The sequence below is a fragment of the Mesocricetus auratus genome, unplaced genomic scaffold (genome assembly GCF_017639785.1).
Source record: "Mesocricetus auratus isolate SY011 unplaced genomic scaffold, BCM_Maur_2.0 Super-Scaffold_100676, whole genome shotgun sequence".
Classification (NCBI taxonomy): domain Eukaryota; kingdom Metazoa; phylum Chordata; class Mammalia; order Rodentia; family Cricetidae; genus Mesocricetus; species Mesocricetus auratus.
Window position 1 is genome coordinate 111,741,012 of NW_024429266.1, and position 21,192 is coordinate 111,762,203.

The following is a 21,192-nucleotide window of genomic DNA, read 5'->3' on the forward strand; positions in this document are numbered from 1 at the left end:
CTACTTTTGAGATTTCATCTTACCCTAGTCAGAATAGCTAAAATTAACAAATGACAGCATGTGCTGACAAGAACATGGGGAAAGGGAAAAACATCATACACTTTTGGTGATAGTGAAAATTGATATAGCCACTATGGAAATCAGCATGGCAGTTTCTCACAACACTACAGATATATCTAATGTATGATCCAGCTAACATACACCCAAGGGATTCTATATCCTACAACAGAAGTAAATGATCTTTTATGTTCATTGCTGTTTGGATGTGTATCAACTGATGAATGGCTAATGAAAATTTGGTATATATACACAATGAAATTTTATTTATGTAAAGTAACATGAGATGGTGAAATTTTCAGGTCAATTGGTACAACTGTGTCCTAGTTATGTTTCTATTGCTGTAAAGAGACACCAGGCATTAGAAGTTAATCATAAAAATCTAAAGATTTGATGATGAGATCCACATAAGACAATGTGCAGCATTTATCTTAAGTTTGTGTTACTTTACTCAGCATGTTTTCCAATTTCGGAAGAAAAAGGCCCCCAAAGAGAGGGCATTATTTGGAGGTGTGGCTTTACTGGAGTGGGTATGGCTTTAGAGGAAGTGTGTCACAAAGCTTCTCCTATTGCATCATGCATGGTTGAGGTAACGGTAATCCAGCGTAGGGAACAGGTTCACAGATCCATATGGCATTTTTCAAACATTATTAGTGTACATTGTTACCTCCCAAAGTTCAAGCCCATGGGAGGCCTGCCCCTTTCTGAATGGAGACAGAGGAGGAGGAGTAGATGAGGAAGTGGGTAGATGGGAGGTGGGGAGGAGAACCGGAGGATGAGGGGAAACTCAGGTGGTCAGTATGTAAAATAAATGAAAATGTTAATTAAATAAAAAATTTAAAAAGAATCACTGTTAGCTATAAAGACTATAAACCAAATTGTTTAGTCTTAAAAATAAACATAATTTTAAAATAAAGAAAAATATGTAAAAAGAAAAGTCATATAGATATCTATTATTTCCTAGGCTTCTTAAATTTATACATACATACATACATACATACAAAGACACAAATATATACAAATGTATCAACTGACTTTCACAGTAGATAATACTCTTGCAGAAGTCATAGGATACCAACAAGATACCAGTATGAGGTATAGAATATCTCACCTCAAGTTGTTGGTCACGGGAGTGTCATAGAGATGACAAAAAATATACAGGATATTGTTTTTCCTCTTGGGCGACCACTATTAACTTGATAATAAAATGTTATTATTGTTGAAGATACAACACATCTTAGTTGCAGGGCATGAAGAAACTAAGTTGATACTAACCAGGAAGCTTCCTTCTTCCTGGCTAGCTCTCACAGTATTGGAAAGTTATATGTAGGCTATGTAAGGGGAAATATCATCAATATTCTTACCCATTTATGAGCCCAGTAAACTACAATAATTACCACAATGGAAAGATATGCCCACAGGTGCAATAGTGGCACGAATGTTATGGAGACAGCCATCGGCTATTTGGATTCAAGGTCAGTTCCACAGTAAGGAATGAGTAACTAATAAATCTGCCAAAAACTCTTTAGCCATGAAGCTCCTAAATTCCAGGGGTGAGCCTATTGCTATTTTGAAATGGACATGGTATGAAATGCCCTATAAATTCACATCTCTATACTCATAGATTAATGCAGCTCTCAGAGCGCACCAGAAAGTTTCCGTATGCAGTGGACACAGGTTAACACAAACACACAACTGATCAAAGTACAGACAATTAGAGTCTGTGGAATGTTGGCTCACAAATGGGGCATATGTATTACAGACACCCTCTCCCTTCAAGGATCAGGGGGTCATTACAAAAGAGGGAGTAAGAACTGTAAAGGCTGTAAAGTCAAAAGTCAAGGAAGACCACCTGAGAGAATCTCAGGTGTTGAAGACTCATTAGAGGATATAGAGTCATCAACCAAAGAAAATCTCAAAACCAACAAATCCTTAACACAAAATATCCAGGAAATATGGGACACCGTGAGTGTGGGAGGAGGGGAGGGAGAGGGAACTGGGATTGACATGTAAAACAAGGTATTTAAAATTAAAATAAAAAAAGAGAGAGAAAAAAAGAATGAGGACCTGGGTTCAATGACCAGAACCCACATAAAAAGTCAGGCATAGTGCACATTTGTAATCCCATTGCTGGGAAGGGGGAGACAGACAGACCCCAGAATACCCTAGTCAGTCAATCTAGCCTACATAGGTGATCCCCAAGGCAAAGAGAGAAACCCTCTCTCAAAATAAACTGAGCAACACTCCTGAGGAATGAAATCCAAAGTTGTCCTCTGGTCGTCACTTGCATCTGCATACATATGAACACAACACCCTCTGCGCTTGCACTCACACTAAAAACTGAATTATAAATTTTTTATCATTTTTATTTTAATTTTAAATAGCTTGTTTTACATGTCAATCCCAGTTCCCTCTCCCTCCCCTCCTCCCGCACTCCCCTTCCTCCTCACCCTCCCACCCTATTGCCAAATCCTTCCACATAGGGGATATCTAGAGTCTGTCATTTTACTCTGGGTAGGGTCCAGGCACTCCCTTAAGAGTCCAGGCTGAGAGAGCATCCCTCTTTGTGCTATAGGCACACGAAGACTGTTTGTATACCAGGGATAGACACTGATCCACAGCTCAGGGCCCCATAGGTTGCCCAGGCCTTCTCGCTGACACTCACATTTGGGGGTCCAGATCAGTCCCATGCTGGCCTCCCCACTGTTGGTCTGGGGTCCAAGAACTCTCCCCTGTTCAGATCAGCTGTCTCTGCTGGTTTTGCCAGCCCATTCTTTGCCAATTTGCTCATCACTCCTCTCTCTCTGTCACTGGGTTCCTTAGGTTCAGTTCAGTGATTAATTGTGTTTGCCTCTGCTTCCATCAGTCACAGGATGAAGGCTCCCGGATGGTTATAGACATCAAGTTCATTATCAGGAATGGGCATTCGAGGTGGTCTCTCCACTATTGCTTAGCTTGTCAACTGGTGTTATCCCTTTAGATCACTCGAGGTCGCTCTGGTACCTGATCTGTATTCGATCCTATGATTCCCTCTTCCCCCTATTCTACCCCCACCCCCTCAGCTTCCTGTTCCCCCATGACCAACTCTCTTCCTCTTCTCCCCTCTCTTCTTCCCAGTTCCCACTCCCCCCACCCCTCGCCGTGTTCCCCATCCATTCAGGGGATCTTGTCTCAATCCTCTTCTCTTGGGTACTATGCATATATGCATATCTTTTAGGTTCTTTCCTGTTTCCCAGACTCTCTATCAGTGGAAGTGCAGACTGGCACTATCCTGATCCATGTCTAAAATCCATTTATGAGTGAGTACATACCATGTTTGTCTTTTTGCGACTGGGTTACCTCACTCAGGATGGTTTCTTCCAGTGCTATCCATTTCCCTGCGAATTTCAAGATTCCATTGTATTTTTCTGCTGAGTAATACTCCATTGTGTAAATGTACCACATTTTCTCTATCCACTCTTCAGTTGAGGGGCATCTAGGTTGCTTCCAGGTTCTGGCTATTACAAATAATGCTGCTATGAACATAGTGGAGCAGATGCCCTTGTTGTATGAACTTGCCTCATTTGGATATATGCCTAAGAGTGGAATTGCTGGGTCTAGTGGTAGATTAATTCCCATTTTCCTGAGGAATCTCCATACTGATTTCCAAAGAGGCTGTATGAGTCGGCACTCCCACCAGCAGTGGAGGAGTGTTCCTCTCTCTCCACATCCTCTCCAGCATAAATTGTCTTCGGTGTTTTTGATTTTAGCCATTCTGACAGGAGTAAGATGGTATCTCAGAGTTGTTTTGATTTGCATTTCCCTGATGGCTAAGGATGTTGAGCACTTTCTTAAGTGTCTCTTGGCCATTTTAGCCTCCTCTACTGAGAATTCTCTATTTAGCTCTGTACCCCACCTTTTAATTGGATCCTTTGGTGTTTTGGAGAATTGTTTCTTGAGTTCTTTGTAAATTTTGGAGATTAGCCCTCTGTCAGATGTAGGGTTAGTGAATATCTTTTCCCATTCTGTGGCCTGCCTTTTTGTCTTTTTGACTGTGTCCTTTGCCTTACAGAAGCTTTTTAGTTTCAGAAGGTCCCATTTGTTAATTGTCGATCTCAGTGCCTGTGCCACTGGTGTTATGTTTAGGAAGTCGTCTCCTGTACCAACTCGTTGAAGAGTATCTCCCACTTTCTCTTCTAAAAGTTTCAGTGTGGCTGGATTTATGTTGAGATCTTTGATCCATTTGGACTTAAGTTTTGTACAAGGCGATAAACATGGATCTATCTGCAGTCTTCTGCATACCAGTACCCAGTTATGCCAGCACCATTTGTTGAAGATGCTTTCTTTTTTCCATTGTACAGTTTTAGTTTCTTTGTCAAAAATCAAGTGTTCATAGGTGTGTGGGTTAAAATTAGAGCTTTCGATTCGGTTCCATTGGTCTACCTGCCTATTTTTGTGCCAATACCAAGCTGTTTTCAGGACTATAGCTCTATAATAGAGCTTGAAGTCAGGTATGGTGATGCCTCCTGAAGTTCCTTTATTGTATAGGGATGTTTTAACTATCCTGGGCCTTTTGTTTTTCCATATAAAGTTGATTAATGTTCTTTCCAGTTCCTTGAAGAATTGTGATGGAATTTTGATAGGGATTGCATTGAATCTGTAGACTGCTTTTGGCAAGATTGCCATTTTTATTATGTTGATCCTACCAATCCAAGAGCATGGGGGATCTTTCCATTTTCTGGTATCTTCTTTGATTTCTTTCTTTAAAGACACAAAGTTCTTGATATACAGGTCTTTAATTTCCTTGGTTTACATTATCCTCAGATATTTGATGCTGTTTTTGGCTATTGTAAAGGGTGATGTTTCTCTGATTTCTTTCTCAGTCACTTCATCATCTGTATATAATAGGGCCACTGATATTTTTGAGTTTACCTTGTATCCTGCCTCATTGCTGAAGGTGTTTATCAGCTCTAGGAGTAACCTTGCGGAGTTTTTTGGGTCACTTATGTAAACTATCATATCATCTGCAAATAGTGAAAGTTTGACTTCTTCTTTTCCTATTTGTATCCCCTTTATCTCCTTTTGTTGTCTTATTGCTGTAGCTAGAACTTCAAGTACAATATTGAAGAGATATGGAGAGAGTGGACGGCCTTGTCTTGTTCCTGATTTTAGAAGAATTGCTTTGAGTTTCTCTCCATTTAGTTTGATGTTAGCTGTTGGTGTACTTTATATTGCTTTTATTATATTCAGGTATGTTCCTGTTATCCCTGAATTATAAATTTTTAAACAGTAAAAATTAGTGAGATTTAAGGAAGGTATAAGCTACTCTAGAAAGCAGTCTGTGACACCATTCCTCCACAGAATAAGTGCCCCTTTGTAAGCCCAGAAATCCCAGAGCTATATCTGGAAATCTCCATACAGCATTAAACATTGAATGCAGTATGGAGATCTCTTTAAACATTTAAACATTGATCTCTTTAAACATTGAAATTTTTCAAAATGTGGGCCATACAAGTATAAGAACTATTTTAATTTTTCTTTATGTTGCCAAAACTAGATACAAAACATGTCTTTATCACTACCAACTAGCATACAACCATCAACAGATGACTTGCACTAATATCATAATGACCTAATTTCAGTAAGTCAAACAGAAACCCATTCTAAAACAATGCCAAGTTAGGCAAAACTTCAAAGGCTATGGTTGGGGACTAGAGAGATGCTCAGAGGTTAAGAGCACTGGCTGCTCATCCAGAGGCCGAGTTCAGTTCCCAGGAACCACATGATGGATCATAACTATCCGTAATGAGATCTGGTGCCCTCTTCTGGCCTGCAGGGATACATGTAGACATAATACTGTGTACATAATAAATGGATAGATAGATACATACATACATACATTCATAATTTCAAAAAAGGACTATAACTGAGTTTCATGCATAATCAAAACATTTTTATTTTTTACAATCCAAATACAAAGATGCAATTAACTATTTCCAAAACATTTACACACATTTTTGTATACCAAAGAAACAGAACATTTTTAAAGGGACAAGTATGGCAACAATAGAAGACTAATTTGTCAAGTCGAGGGTTGGCTTCACCACTTCTTGTCTTTCTTTATATCTATCTAAGCTCTCCATCTTTGATTCATCTTCTTTGTTTTGCTGAGCATACTCAGTCTCTTTTTCTGGGTTTGGAATTGACTTCCCCTTTAGAAGCAAGAAACATTCAGCATTCAAAACTTTCTCAGCAGTCATTGAACTTCTGGAATATATCAAGCTACAGAGGAGGGATTTGACATTATCATCCTGCAAGAAAAGAGAAATAATTTTTTTAAAGAATCAAAACCAAAACTAATGGTAAATAAGAACAGATATATAATAGACTATTCAATTGTTAAAAACCTCTTTTAGTTACTGACATATTTTTCTATTTAGATTCTTAGAGATTCCTTCCAAGTTCAGCTACATTTCATTGAAAAGAGATATATCTCCAGTAGTAACAAATTAGAATTTATTTACCAGGGAGAATTATAGCTAAACTAAAATGAATGAAATTTGAACACCATTTTCCTTCTTTAATGGGACAGTGGTCAGAGTTTCACATGAAAAATTTCATACCTCTACTATCTAACATTTTATGGGAAACACAACCACTTAAGAAAAAATTTTAAAAATAATATTAACAAATAGAAAGGGGAAGAAGTAAAACCATCTTTATTTGGAAATGGTACAGAGCTATGTTAAATCATTAAGAAACCCACTAAAAATTATTAGAACTAATAGTTAAGAATAAAGAAACAAAATAGTTACAAATCATGTATTTTGAAGACTACAAGATATAGGTGAGCTTGCCAGACCTCATGGTATGTACTCACTCATATATGGATTTTAGACATGGATCAGGATAGTGCCAGTCTGTACTTCCACTGACAGAGAGTCTGGGAAACAGGAAAGAACCTAAAAGATATGCATGGTACCCAAGAGAAGCGGAATGGGGCAAGATCCTCTGAACAGATGGGGAACATGGCAAGGGGTGGGGGGAATGGGAGCTGGGAAGAAGAGAAGGGGAGAAGAGGAAGAGAGAGTAGGTCATGGGGGAACAGGAAGGTTGAGTGGGGGGGAGAATAGGGGGAAGAGGGAATCATAGGTTAGAAGACAGATCAGGCACCAGTGTGACCTCTAGTGATCTAAAGGGATGACACTGATTGGCAAGCTAAGCAATAGTGGAGAGACCACCTCAAATGCCCATTCCTGGAGCCTTCATCCAGTGACTGATGGAAGCAGAGGCAAACACCCACAGTTAAACACTGAACTGAACCCAAGGAACCCAGTGACAGAGAGAGAGGAGCGACGAGCAAATTGGCAAAGAATGGGCTGGCAAAACCAGCAGAGACAGCTGATTGAACAGGGAAGTGCTCTTGGACCCCAGACCGACAGCTGGGAGGCCAGCATGGGACTGATCCAGACCCCCCGAATGTGAGTGTCAGTGAGGAGGCCTGGACAACCTATGGGGCCCTGAGCAGTGAACCAGTGTTTATACCTGGAATACAAACAGACATCGTGTGTCCATAACACAAAGAGGGATGCTCTCTCAGCCTGGACTCTTAGGAGAGTGCCTGGACCCTACCCTGAGTGAAATGACAGACTCTAGATATCCCCTATGTGGAAGGATTTGGCAATAGGGTGGGAGGCTGGGGGTGTGGGAGGAGGGAGGGAAAGGGAACTGGGATTGACATGTAAAACAAGCTATTTAAAATTAAAAGAAAAAAGATATAGTTGAAGGAAATCAAAGGTATAAATAAATTAACATCCAATATTTAATGGTTCATAAAACAACACTGATAACCAGCCATAGAGCGAAAACAGTCCTATTAGATAAACCAACTTCTTTGTAGACATTGTAAGCTACCTCTGAACTTTACAGATCAGAATAATAATCTTGACCCTATTTAAAAAGAACAAAGTATAACAATTCACATTTCCCAATTTCAAATCTCTATAGCAATAATTAAGACAGCATAATACTGGCAAAGGAACAGACATAGTCTTGTATTTCAGCAATACATGGATTCATACTCTCATTGATGCTGGTCATCCTTAGTGATCTGCACTCTAAATCAGCATGTGATCACTAGACCAGCTTGATCAAGATAATCAAGCAATGTTCTGCAGTGCACTGTGTGCTAAGATATAAATTCTGCAGGTAATGTGGACCATATGAATTTTAAACTTACAATGGGTTTATAAAGACATAATCCTATCATAATTGAGGAGCACCTATAAGACAGTGGAAGAGAATTCAGAGTCCAGAAAGAAACCCACCCAGCTATCACCTACTGGCTTTGACAAGGATGACATGACCATTTTATGCTTACAAAGCAGTCTTCGATAAATAGTATTGGGATAGATAGCCACAGGCAGAATATTGAAGCTGGAATATTACCTCTTAAAATATATGAGAATTTAATTCAAAATATATCAAAGATCTAAATATAAAATCTTAAACTACATAACTGTAAATCTTTACAATTTTGTATTTGACAAAGAACTCTTGAAAATAATCCCCAAAGTACAAGCAACAACCGAGAAAGTTACGCTTCGTGAAAATTACAAACTCTTGTGTTTCAAATGACACTATCAAGAAAATGAGAATACCACTGACAGGATGAGGTAAAATATTTGCAAACAATGTGCCCAACATGTTGTTTGTTTCTAGAATATACAATCATCCATTAAAATTCAAAAATAAAAATGCAACCCAATTTTTAAAATGTAAAAAAAAAATTAAGAGTCTGCATAGGCATTTCTCTGAAGGCACCACAAATCTAAGTCAAGACTATAAGATGGCTAGAATCAAAGTCTTACAGCCTGTATTAATATAGGGAAGCTAGAGTTTTCACATACTGCTACTACAAATGTAAAATAACTGCTTTGCAGTCCAGTGAGTCTTCAACTGCTAAATAAACAGTTTCTACATGAATCAGTAATTCTACTGCTAGGTATACATCCAATAGAAATTAAACATGTCTGCTCAAATGTCTATATACAAATATTTGTATCACTTTCTATAATAACCAAAAGGCACATATAACCCAGACATCCATAAATAAATATGTATCCGTAAATTGTGGTAAATCTATCACTAGAATATTACTTATCCATGAAAGGGATGAAATACTAGTACTAGAATTTGCATTCTAAGTGTAAGCAATATACACTGTTCCCATTAATTATGATTCCATTCATAAGAATGCCCACAATAGCAATTATACAGAAACAGAAAACATATTAGTGGTTGGTTAAGACTGAAGTAAAGAAATGCAAATACTGAGAGGTAGCAATACAATATATTGAGTTTCTGGTGATGCTCAGACACATGTGATTATACTAAAAACTACTAAGTTATATACTCTCAGTGGATAAACTTTAAGGTTGGTTATCTCTTTTTAAAGCCATTTTAAATTGATGCTTTACTGAAAGACATGCCATATCTGACTAAATTTGATGACTCATTAAAATTTTAAGAAAAAATTTAATTAAGAAAATTAAAATGCCAAACTATGAACAAACCACGATAAAAAGACTTCAACTGAAAATCACCTCCTGAACCTTTTGTTCTTTAAATTGCTTCTTAACACGTATTTCATCACAGCAATGAAAAAACCAAATAGAGAAAAACAGTACTGAAAGAAGGGGTCAGTGCTGTGATAAACCTGATACTGTAGTCTTGGGTCTCTGGAACTGGTTTGCAGGAAGAGTTTAGAACTTGGTATTAAAATCCCCTAAAGGGGGCTGGGGTGGTATCACACATCTTTGATCTCAGCACTCAGGAGGCAAAGGCAGGCAGATCACTGTGAGTTGAAGGCAAGCCTGGTCTACAGAGCGAGTTCTAGGACAAGCTCCAAAGCTACAGAGAAACCATGTCTTGGAAAACAAAACCCAAACAAATCCCCTAGAGTGCTGCAAGAAGGGTACACTAGGCTTCTATTGGAAGTTAAGAAGATTGCCAAAAGGAAAATGAGCAGTGGCAGTTTGGTCCATGTGGTTTCAGAGGGGAAGGGAACAGGATTCTTACTGTGAAGTGAGCTAGATGCCTGTGGTGGTTTGAAAGCAAACGACCCCCAATAGGGACTAGCACTATTAGAAGGCGTGTCTTTGTTACAGTAGGTGTGACCTTGTTGAAGGAAGTGTGTCATTGTGGGGGTCTGGCACAAAGGCCTCCTTTGTTCAAGCTGTGCCCAGTGTGGACACAGTTTCTGTTACCTGTGGATCAAGATGTACAACTCTCAGCTCCTTCTCCAGCATTCTATCTGGCTTCACGCCACATGCCATGACGATAATGAACTAAACTTCTTAAACTTAAGTCACCGTCAATTAAATGTTTTCCTTATAAGAGTTGGCATGGTCACAGTGTCTCTTCACAGCAATAGAAACCTTAACTAAGATAATGTCATCCATGTTACAATCTAGGAAAAAAAGTCTGGTACTGTCTGTCTGTATCCTGAGAGCCCAAATGTGAGGAGAACCTGAATAGATGAATGATTCACTAATGCATTGGTCATGGAAATCTCAAAACAAAGGGCGTTCAATCTGTGGAATGGCTACTGGTAACTTTTCTCATCCACATCTACAATGCAAGAGAGTAAAAAGCAAAGCAGATTTTTAAAAAACAATTGTAGTTAGTCAAGAAAAAGAGCCTGAGCAAGATTATATTACTAATTTCACTTCCTACTCCAATCCTGGTAGCCCTAGTACTTAGTTTAATTTCTGGTACCAGATAAGTGCTCAAAATAAGTTAGCTGAAAACATATGTGAATGACAAAGCCATATCAATGACAAGTATGAGTTTCAAAGAAAAGACATAATTAGGCACTTACCCAAAAAAAGAATAAAACACTCCTTTCAAAACAAAATATCGTTAGAACTCTACTATAGTATTTTCTTATTACATAGATGACTTGTTAATTATCTGACAGTAGCATAAGTAGGGTACTTCTAATGCTAGCTTAAATTTTTATAAAAATTAGAGAATATTTTCAATCAAATATTTATAAATTTATATTATTATATATCTGAAATGAGTAAAGAGCCAAAAGAAACCTACCAAATGAAACTGATCCACTTTTGGCATTCCATCTTCATTTGTCTCAAACTCCTGATTTTGAACAGAAAGCTACAAAAGAACACAAAAGTGAATTAGCTCCAAAAGCACCTAAGTCAGTGGTTCTCAGCCAGGGTCTCATATCAGATATCCTGCAGATCAGATATTGACAATTCATAATAGCAGCAAATTAGTTATGAAATAGCAACAAAATAATTTTATGGTTGGGGGTCACCACAACATGAGGAACTGTATTAAAGAATTACATCATTATGAAGGTTTAATTCGCATTAAATACTAATCCTAGAAAGTAGATTCAGGACCACTTTCAGACATAAGCAACCCACAGACCACTGGCTACATGTACCTTGGTATAACCAGGAATGAAATCCAACATTACATAGATTACCACCTCATACCACAATGCCCAAAGACTGGATACCACTAGATTCTGATGAATAGAGAAGAGCTCATAAGAAAGCACATTTCTCATGTAGGATAAAAGCACTTAGTAAAAAACTACTTGCACAAATAACCAAATAGCTCCTGAGGCACCTACAGTGTTGATTAGTTGATAGACATACCATAAACAGACACTGTTATACTTGCTTTCTAAGAAAATGTTATAGAGCTACCTCAGTGGTTAAGAACACTCACTGCTCTTCCAGGGGACCTGGGATCTATTCCTAGGACCCATATGATGGTTCGTACCATTTAAGTAAATACAGATCTTGGAAACAGTGCCCTCTTTACACACATGGTGCACACACACAAACATGCAGGCAAAACACTCACTTGAAATAAAAGGACTAAATCTACTTTTTATTGATTTTTAGTGGATTTCACACCATGCATTCCAATATAATTTATCTTCTTGCCCAGTGCATCTGCCCTCTGCTCTTGTACTGTCCCCCAAAACAAAACCAAGTTTAAAAGAAAAATAAAAAACCAACAAAGAGGCCGGGCGTTGGTGGCGCACGCCTTTAATCCCAGCACTCGGGAGGCAGAGGCAGGCGGATCTCAGTGAGTTCGAGGCCAGCCTGGTCTACAAAGTGAGTTCCAGGACAGCCTCCAAAGCCACAGAGAAACCCTGTCTCAAAAAAAAAAAAAACCAACAAATAAAAAAACAAAAATAAAAAAAGGACAACAACCTTGTGAAGGCTATAGTGTGGCCTTCATCTTTGTTTGCAAGTTTTCATTGCCCTGAGTCTTAGATCTGGCTTGAGGCCTCTGGTTTCTGCTATACCACCAATAATGGGCTCTCACTGGGGCTCCTTCCAGACATCCTGTCATTGTCCCATGTCATGGAGATCCTGCCGTTTTGGATCTCTGGGTTCATTGCCTTCACATTCTCCAACAGTTCATAGATGGGGTGGATATTGGGGTGGGCCATCTAGTAGCCCTGAGCTAGGTTGGTCAGCTCACTAGTTTTCCCTCATTGTCATTACCCAGATTAGCTCTCTAGCACTGCCTTGACTAGCTCATTAAACGCACCCTACACCAAGGAGTGGGGCCAGTTCTGCTCTCAGGCCCTCAGCCTGGGTCATCTTCACGGCTGTCACCAGGGCTAGTTCTACTGTTCTGCCCAAGCAAGATGCAAGGCCCTCTCTCCCAATTGCTGCAGGGGGCCTATCAAGGGGGTGTCAGCTCTCCTGCTCTTACACCCTCAGGGCTGGCTCACCTGCAACCCTGACAACAGGGTCAGCTCTAGTGTGCTGTCAGGGTAGGGTGCAGGGCCCACACTGCTGTGTGCTGGAGTTGCTGTAAGGCAGGGCTAGTTCTCTCACTCTTATTATCCCGGGGCCAGCTCTCCCGCCTGTCATAGATAGCAAGGGGCAGAGGGAGGAGGGCATCTTTCCTTAAGCTATGCCACCATATGGCAGACCACCCAGGGTGTGTGTGGGAGGGGTGGAGTTCAGCTCTCCTGCTCTCATCCTTAGTGTTGGGTCACTTGTGTACCCGACCCCAGGGTCAGCTCTAGTGTGCTTCCCAGGTGAGGTGCACGCTTATGGTGAGGGGTGGGACCATCCTTCCCAAGTGTGTGGACAAACTCTCCACTGGGGGGATAGGGCCAGTTTGCCTGCTGTTATATCCAGGGAGGGGCAGAACCAATCATCCCAGGGCCAGTGAAGAATGGGGCTGGCTCAGAACAGCACAGTTCCAAAGAACCCTTGCTATCATGGGCCATGGACATTACTACAATGGACATTACCCAATAACAGCAGGACCATGGGCCCAGACATGGCCCTTAGCAACAGCTTACGCACAGGCCCCTCAGATCACCACAGCCCAGCTTCAGCATGGCCCCTGGGCATCAACATGGTCCCAGTGGGCATAAATACTGGGGTTTTTTAGGTTTTTTTTGAAACAGGGTTTCTCTGTGTAGCTTTGTAGACCAGGCTGGCCTCAAACTCACAGAGGCCTCTGCCTCCTTAGTGCTGGAAGCATAACTACCTTAAAAAAAAAAAAAAGACGATATTCTAGAACTTAGTAATCTATATTAATTTGGCTTTACCAAATTTTCAAAACTTAAATGCCAAGAAAATAAAGCAAGTGAGTTTCCTTCCATTCTAACAGTTACCTTCTGACCCTGAAATATAAGATAAACTTTATTTCTCTATGTCAACTTGGTACAAGACACAGTCATCTGGGAAGGGCTCTCAATTGAGACAATACCTCCCAAAAACTTGGCCTAAAGGCAAATCTGTTGGGCATTTTCTTGATTAAAGATTGATGTTGGAGGGCCCAGCCCCTGAGGGTGGGATCAACAGTGTAGGTAGGTCTAAGAAAGCAGGCTGAGCAGGCCATGAGGAGCAATCCAGTAAGCAGCATTCCTCCATGGCCTCTGCTTCAGTTCCCACCTCCAGGGTCCTGCCCTGGTTTCTTTTGATGGATTCCTATGTGGAAGTATAACAAAATAAACCTTTTCTACCCCACATTTCGTTTCGTCATGGTATTTTATCACGACAATAGAAAACCAAGACACTATTAAATATACTAAGATTTTTACATTCACAAAGTATACTGAGTCCTGTATATTTCATCAACCAGCCCTAACAACCACCAATTAATAATTGTTCTTTTCTTATACACAAACCCACATTCCATATTTACTACTATTTTAGTGGGGATAAACAGGTACACAAGCATGGGTGTATACACATATGCAGAGACCAGAGGTCAACTTCAGCTATCCTTCCTTGAGAGTTATAGTCATTACTTTTCTATTGCTGTGATAAAACAGCATGACCAAGGCAACTTATAAAAAAACTGTTTAATTTGGGGTTCATGGCTCCAGAGGGTTAGAGTCTGTAACTATCATGGCAGCAAGCATGACAGCAGACAGGCAGGCATGGCACCAAAGTAGTAGCTGAGTGATCACAGCTCCATACATAAGAAGCACGAGGCAGAAAGAGACAACAGGAATGTATGAAACCTCAAGGTCCACCCCTAGTGATACACCTTGTCCAACAAGGACACACCTCCAAATTCTTCCCAAATAGTTCCTCCAACTAGGGAGCAAGTATTCAAACATATGAGCATATGAGGGCCATTCTCACTCAAACCACCCCGAGAGTCATCATCTACCTTGTGTTTTGACACAGGTTCTTTCATCAGCCTGAAACTCCCAGATTATGCTAGTCTAGCTCAGCGAGTCCTAAAGACCCGCCTGTTTCCACCTCCTCAGTCAGTGTTAGGATACAAGTATGCACCAAACACTTGGCTTTTTTTAACTTGGGTTCTAGGAACTGAAGTCAGAGCTTAATGCTTGCGTAGAAAGCATTTTTTCGGCCGGGCGTTGGTGGCGCACGCCTTTAATCCCAGCACTCGGGAGGCAGAGGCAGGCGGATCTCTGTGAGTTCGAGGCCAGGCTGGACCGACAGCCTCCAAAACAGAGAAACCCTGTCTCGTAAAACCAAAAAAAAAAAAAAAAAAAAAAAAAAAAAAGAAAGCATTTTTTCAACAATATCTTCCATGACTACACGTTTATTTCTTTTGAGGTAAATCCTATACAAATCATAATTTCATCTATGCATCTTTTACTACAAAAAAAAGAGATCACTGGTGGGTCTCAAGCCATGAAGCCATAAAGCCGTAAACCATGCCGCCAGGAAAGTCAAAGCCCATGTCATAGTATAATACGCTGAAACCTCACTAGCAAATACCTCTAGTCTACAAGAAGAAATTGTGAAGCACACCTGCACAGTAAGCAGAAAGGTAGAAATGTGCTCAGAGACAAAGTATCTGCAGAATATCAACATGTAGCATGCTCAGTGTTAGGAAGGACAGCCCAGGGCTGGGCCAGTAGTCAACTGCACTCCTGGACATTAAGAGAGCATGATTGCCATCTGTGACTTGACACAACCATTGCTCACCGATGGAGCAATTCTGTGACCTGACATCCTCTCCCCTTTCCTGTTTCTTTCTCCAATAATTTCTATTTCATTTTCCTTTGGAATAACTTTACCTTGGTTTACAGAGTCTATAACCTCCCAAAACCTGGAATCCATTTAGGTTGTCTGACTCTTTCTTTCTTCCCATTCTATCTTTGGCTTCTTGGTAAAGGTCTTGGAGAGATCCCGGATAACAGGAACATACCTAAACATGATAAAAGCTATATACAGCCAATCAACAGCCAACATCAAACTAAATGGACAGAAACCCAATGCAATTCTGCTAAAATCAGGAACAAGACAAGGCTGCCCCCTCTCCCCATACCTCTTCAATATTGTACTAAAAGTTGTAGCTAGAGCAATAAGACAACAAAAGGAGATCAAGGGGATACAAATTGGAAAGGAAGAGGTAAAACTTTCACTGTTTGCAGATGATATGATAGTTTACATAACTGACCCAAAGAACTCTACCAGGAAACTCTTAGATAGTAACCGAAAATTACTGTAAGTTCATAGTACATCTAGCTTTTAACAGTGATTTTTTTACAGACAGGAGTCTATTTTCAGGGGAGTACTAGAGACCAGTGACCTGAACACTACTGTAACAGTAAAATGACACTTCAACCTTTCAACAATCTCAAGCCTCTTGAACACTGTAAACACTTCCACTGAAAGACAGTGGGTATTTTTTAATCCAACCAGTAACCTAATTCCAGGTGTGCAACCCCAATGCAAAAACATAAGAAACATGAAAAGTTAGGGTGACAAGACTCCTTCAAAAATTGCTGATCCTCCTCTCAGTATTTTCCATTGTCTGCAGTTCTTTATCTAGAGATGAGGCCCAATGAGCTTTCTCCTTCCGTGTGAGCATGTAGAAGATTAACTATCTAATGTCAAATGGTCATCCCTGAGGCCATCTACATGTAGGTAACTTACAGACTGAACAGGTTGGTTTATGTGTGTATATATGTTTGACATCAATTCCTAGAAGGAAGAAGGAACAAATTCCCACAAGTTGTTCTCTGCCTAGCACACATACAGCCACATACAAAATTTTTAATGTTAAAAAACACAAATACTTTTTTTAAAAAAGAGGCCATACATATGACAGAAATTAAAGAGTTCAATATTGAATGATCAATGGGTCAAAGAAATCAAGAAGGAATTTTAAGTTCCCAGAATGAAAACGAAAACATACCAAAATCCATGTGATAAAATGAAATCAGTCCTAAGAGGAAAATTTGAAGCTGGTCCATCATAATAAAATCAGAGATTAAAACAAAGCCAGTACTGGAGAAAGGATTCAGCCATCAAGATGACCTTCTTGTCTAGGTCTGCTCTTCCAGAAGATACAGGTTTGGTTCCCAGTTCCTATGTGGTTGCTGAAAACTGTCTGTAACTCCAGTTCCAGAACATCTAACACTGTTTTCTGGCATTCACAAGCACTGCATATACATGGTACAAACATTCATGCAGGCAAAACATCCATATACTTAAAATCTCTTTTAAAAGTAATTAAAGACAAAACCAATTATCTAAAATAAATAACTTAGTGGTACACACTGAGGCCTCAGTGAAAAAAAGAACAAGCACAATCAAAAATCAGTATTATAAAGAAATAAGGTCAAGCTAGGTGTGACGGTGCTGCACACCTTTAATCCTAGTACCAAGGAGGCAGAGGCAGGTGTATCTCTGAGACTTCCAGATAGTCTGGTCTACACAGCAAGTTCCAGGTCAGACTTGACTATAAAATGACACCCTATCTCAAAAAAAAGAAAAAAGAAAAAGAAAGAAGATCAAGTCCAAATGGAAACGAACAAACAAAAAGGAAATATAAAGAATCAATGAAACAAAGTTGATTCTTTAAAAATAAAGTAAGAAAGGCGAGCCCTCAACAAAACTAAAAGACAGAAGACCCAGATTAATAAAATTAGAGATTAAAAAAGGAAACATTACAAAAAATGCTAATGAAATTCTTTAAAAATCACTAGACCATATATTATTAATTTAAATTTCACTAAATCAGAAAAAATTTTTAGACACAACCTACCAAATTTAAACCAAGATGATGTGAATAATTTAAGCAGAACTATAATAACAAGATTGAAGCCACTAAAAAACAAAACAAAACAAAACAAAAACTTCAAACTCAGAAGGGTTCAAAAACCCAGATGTACATCTCTCTCAGAGCCCCTGGCTTGGGGACTGCAGCCAGGTCGACTCCCCCTGGAAGGACGACCAAGCTACCAGGAGCCTGCAGAGAGAGCTGGGCCACTTCTGCCCAAACCCAGGGCAGAGGGCAAAGAGCAGAGGCCAGAGAGTATTGGATTTGCTTGCACCCACCGAAAGAGAACCCTGGTTGGATACCCACCAGGAGAGGAAGAGACTCTTTCTACACCTACTGGAAGAAGTAATGGGGAAAAGGCAATAATAGCACACAGCAACAGAAAAACAAATATGACATCACCAGAGTCTAGTGATTCTACACCAGTAAGACCTGAACACCCCAATGCAGACGAAGCAGAAGGGAATGACCTTAAAAACACCTTCATGAAAATGATAGAGGCCCCCAAAGAGGATGTGAGAAAATCCCTTAAAGAAATAGAAGAAAAGAACTTACAGTAATTTTCGGTTACCCATTATCCTCTAAAATGTAATGAAGTGGTGCCATGTTTTGTTGATTCTCATGGGAGATCTGCCCTTTCCTAAACAGAAATGGAGAAATGGGTTGGGGGTGGAACAGAGGAGCAGGTGGTTGGGAGAGACTGAGATGAGAGGAAGGAAGGGAACTATGGCTGGGCTTTAAAATGTATAATTCAATTTATTTTTAAAAATGTAGCTAGGTGGTGGTACACATTTTTAATTCGAGCGCTAGGGGGCAGAGGCAGGTGGATCTCTGAGTTCCAGGCCAGCCTGCTCTATAGAGTGAGTTTCAGGACAGCCAGGACTGTTACATAGAGAATCCATGTCTCAAAACAGAACAAAACAAAACAATGTCATCTAGTAAAAGACTCTGATAGTACAGAGTAAATACAGAGTGTAGGAAGATGTTAATTATTGTGGGTATGATTGTAAGGAGAATAAGACCAGTGGTTAACATTGTATTGATGATAAAAGAACAGCAAACAGAAAGAGGGAATAAAAAGGATGAGGTAAGGATCAGACAGTAAGAAGCCAAAGTGGGGCAACACTAACCAAACAAGTGAAAGACCTGTATCACAGGAACTTTGAGTCTTTAAAGAAAGAAATTAAAGAAGACACCAGAAAATGGAAAGATCCCCTCATGCTCTTGGATAGGTAGGATAAATGTAGTAAAAACGGCAATTCTGCCAAAAGCAATCTAGAGATTCAATGCAATCCCCATTAAAATCCCAGCACAATTCTTCACAGACCTTGAAAGAACAATTCTCAACTTCATATAGCAAAACAAAAGACCCAGGATAGCCAAGACAACCCTACTCAACAAAGCAACATCTGGAGGCATCACCATTCCTGACTTCAAGCTCTATTACAGAGCTTTAGTCCTGAAAACGGCTTGATATTAGCACAAAAATAGAAAGGTAGACCAATGGAATCGAATTGAACACTCTGAGATTAATCCACAAACCTATGAACAGCTGATTTTCGACAAAGAAGCTAAAATTATACAATGGAAAAAAGAAAACATCTTCAAAAAATGGTGCTGGCATAGCTGGATACTGGCATGTAGAATACTGCAGATAGATCCATGTCTATCGCCACGCACAACACTTAAGTCCAAATGGATCAAAGGCCTCAACATAAATCCAGCAACACTGAACCTGTTAGAAGAGAAAGTGGGAGGCACCCTTAAACAAATAGGTACAGGAGACCACTTCCTGAACATAACACCAGTAGCACAAACACTGATATCGACATTTAATAAATGGGACCTCCTGAAACTGAGTAGCTTCTGTAAGGCAAAGGACACAGTCAGCAAGACAAAAAGGCAGCCCACAGACTGGGAAAAAGGTATTCACTAACCCCACATCTGACAGAGGGCTGATCTCCAAAATTTACAAAGAACTCAACAAGCTATTCTCCAAAACACCAAAGGACTCAATTAAAAAGTGGGGGACTGAACTAAATAGAGAATTCACAATAGAGGAGACTAAAATGGCTGAGAAACACTTGAAAAAGTGCTCAGCATCCTTAGACATTAGGGAAATGCAAATCAAAACAACCCTGAGGTATCATCTTACTCCTTTCAGAATGTCTAAAATCAAAAACACCAATGACAGCTTATGCTGGAGAGGATATGGAGAAAGAGGAACACTTGTCCACTGCTGGTGGGAGTGCAAACTTGTACAGTCACTTTGGAAATCAATATGGAGATTCCTCAGAAAAATGGGAATCAGTCTACCACAACATCAAGCAATTCCACTCTTAGGCATATACCCAAAAGATGCCCATTCATACAACAAGGATGTCTGTTCTACTATGTTCATAACAGCATTATTTGTAATAGGTAGATCCTGGAAGCAACCTAGATGCCACACAACTGAAGAGTAGATAGAGAAAATGTGGTACATTTACACAATGGAGTACTACTCAGTGGAAAAACACAACGGAATCTTGAAATTTGCAGGTAAATGGATGGCACTAGAAGAACTCATCCTGAGTGAGATAACCCAGTCACACAAAGACAAACATGGTATGTACTCACTCATATATGGATTATGGACATGGATTAGGGGAGTGTCAGCGTACAATCCCAGGCCAGTGAGTCTGGTAAACAGGGAGGTTCCCAGGAGATAGGCATTATACCCCAGAGAAGTGGAAAGAGGCAAGATCTCCTGAGCAGAGTAGGAACATGGGTGGAGAAGAGAGGGAACCAGAAAAAAGAGAGGGGGATAAGAGGAGGGTAGAAGAAGACATGGGGGAGCAGGAAGGCTGAGTCGGGGTAAGAATAGAGGAGACCAGGAAGAGAGATACTATAATAGTTGGAGTCGTTATAGCTTTGAGGAGAGAGATGACACTAGTGAGATTCCCAGAGATGTACAAGTATAACACCAACTGGAAAACTAAGTAATAGCAGAGAGACTACATTAATAGCCCCTACCTGATGATATGGTTGGTGACTACCTTATGTGACATCCTAGAACCTTCAACCTGTGACCGATGGAAGCAGAGACAGATACTAACAATTAAACACTGAACTGACCCCTGGAACCTAGTAACAGAGTTGGAGGAGTGATGAGCAAGGCGGTCAAGACCATGCTGGTGAAACCCACAAAGACAGCTGACTGGACAAGGGGGAACTCTTGAACCCCAGACTGATGACTAAGAGGCCAACAGGGGACTGATCCAGACTCCATGAATGTAGTGTCAGTGAGGAGGCCTCAGAAATCTCTGGGGCTCTGGGTAGCATACAAATGAACATTGGGAGCCCATTACACATGGAGAGATGCTTTCTCAGCCTGGACACATGGGAAAGGGCCTAGGTCCTGCCCTGGATGAAATGACAGACTCTGGAGATCTCCCCAACGAGAGCTTTACCCTCCCTGGAGAATGATGTGGGGATTGGGCTGGGGGTGAGGGTATGGGGGTGGAGCTGGTGGAGGGAGAAGGAGGGAGCCGGGATAGACATTTGAAGCATGAATGTTTCTAATTTAAATAAAAAACATACATTAAAAAA

At 40.2% G+C, this 21,192-nt stretch overlaps 1 protein-coding gene across 1 annotated transcript in view; it reads right to left on the reverse strand.

The window, feature by feature from the left end:
- Nucleotides 1-5,972: 5,972 nt before the first annotated feature.
- Nucleotides 5,973-21,192, reverse strand: part of Stk31 (serine/threonine kinase 31) — an 84,730-nt gene continuing 69,510 nt past the window's right edge. Inside the window, 3 exon segments of the mRNA XM_040737074.1 lie at nucleotides 5,973-6,158; nucleotides 6,161-6,347; nucleotides 11,146-11,214. Coding sequence (XP_040593008.1) covers nucleotides 5,998-6,158; nucleotides 6,161-6,347; nucleotides 11,146-11,214 — 417 coding nt within the window. The 3' untranslated portion in view covers nucleotides 5,973-5,997.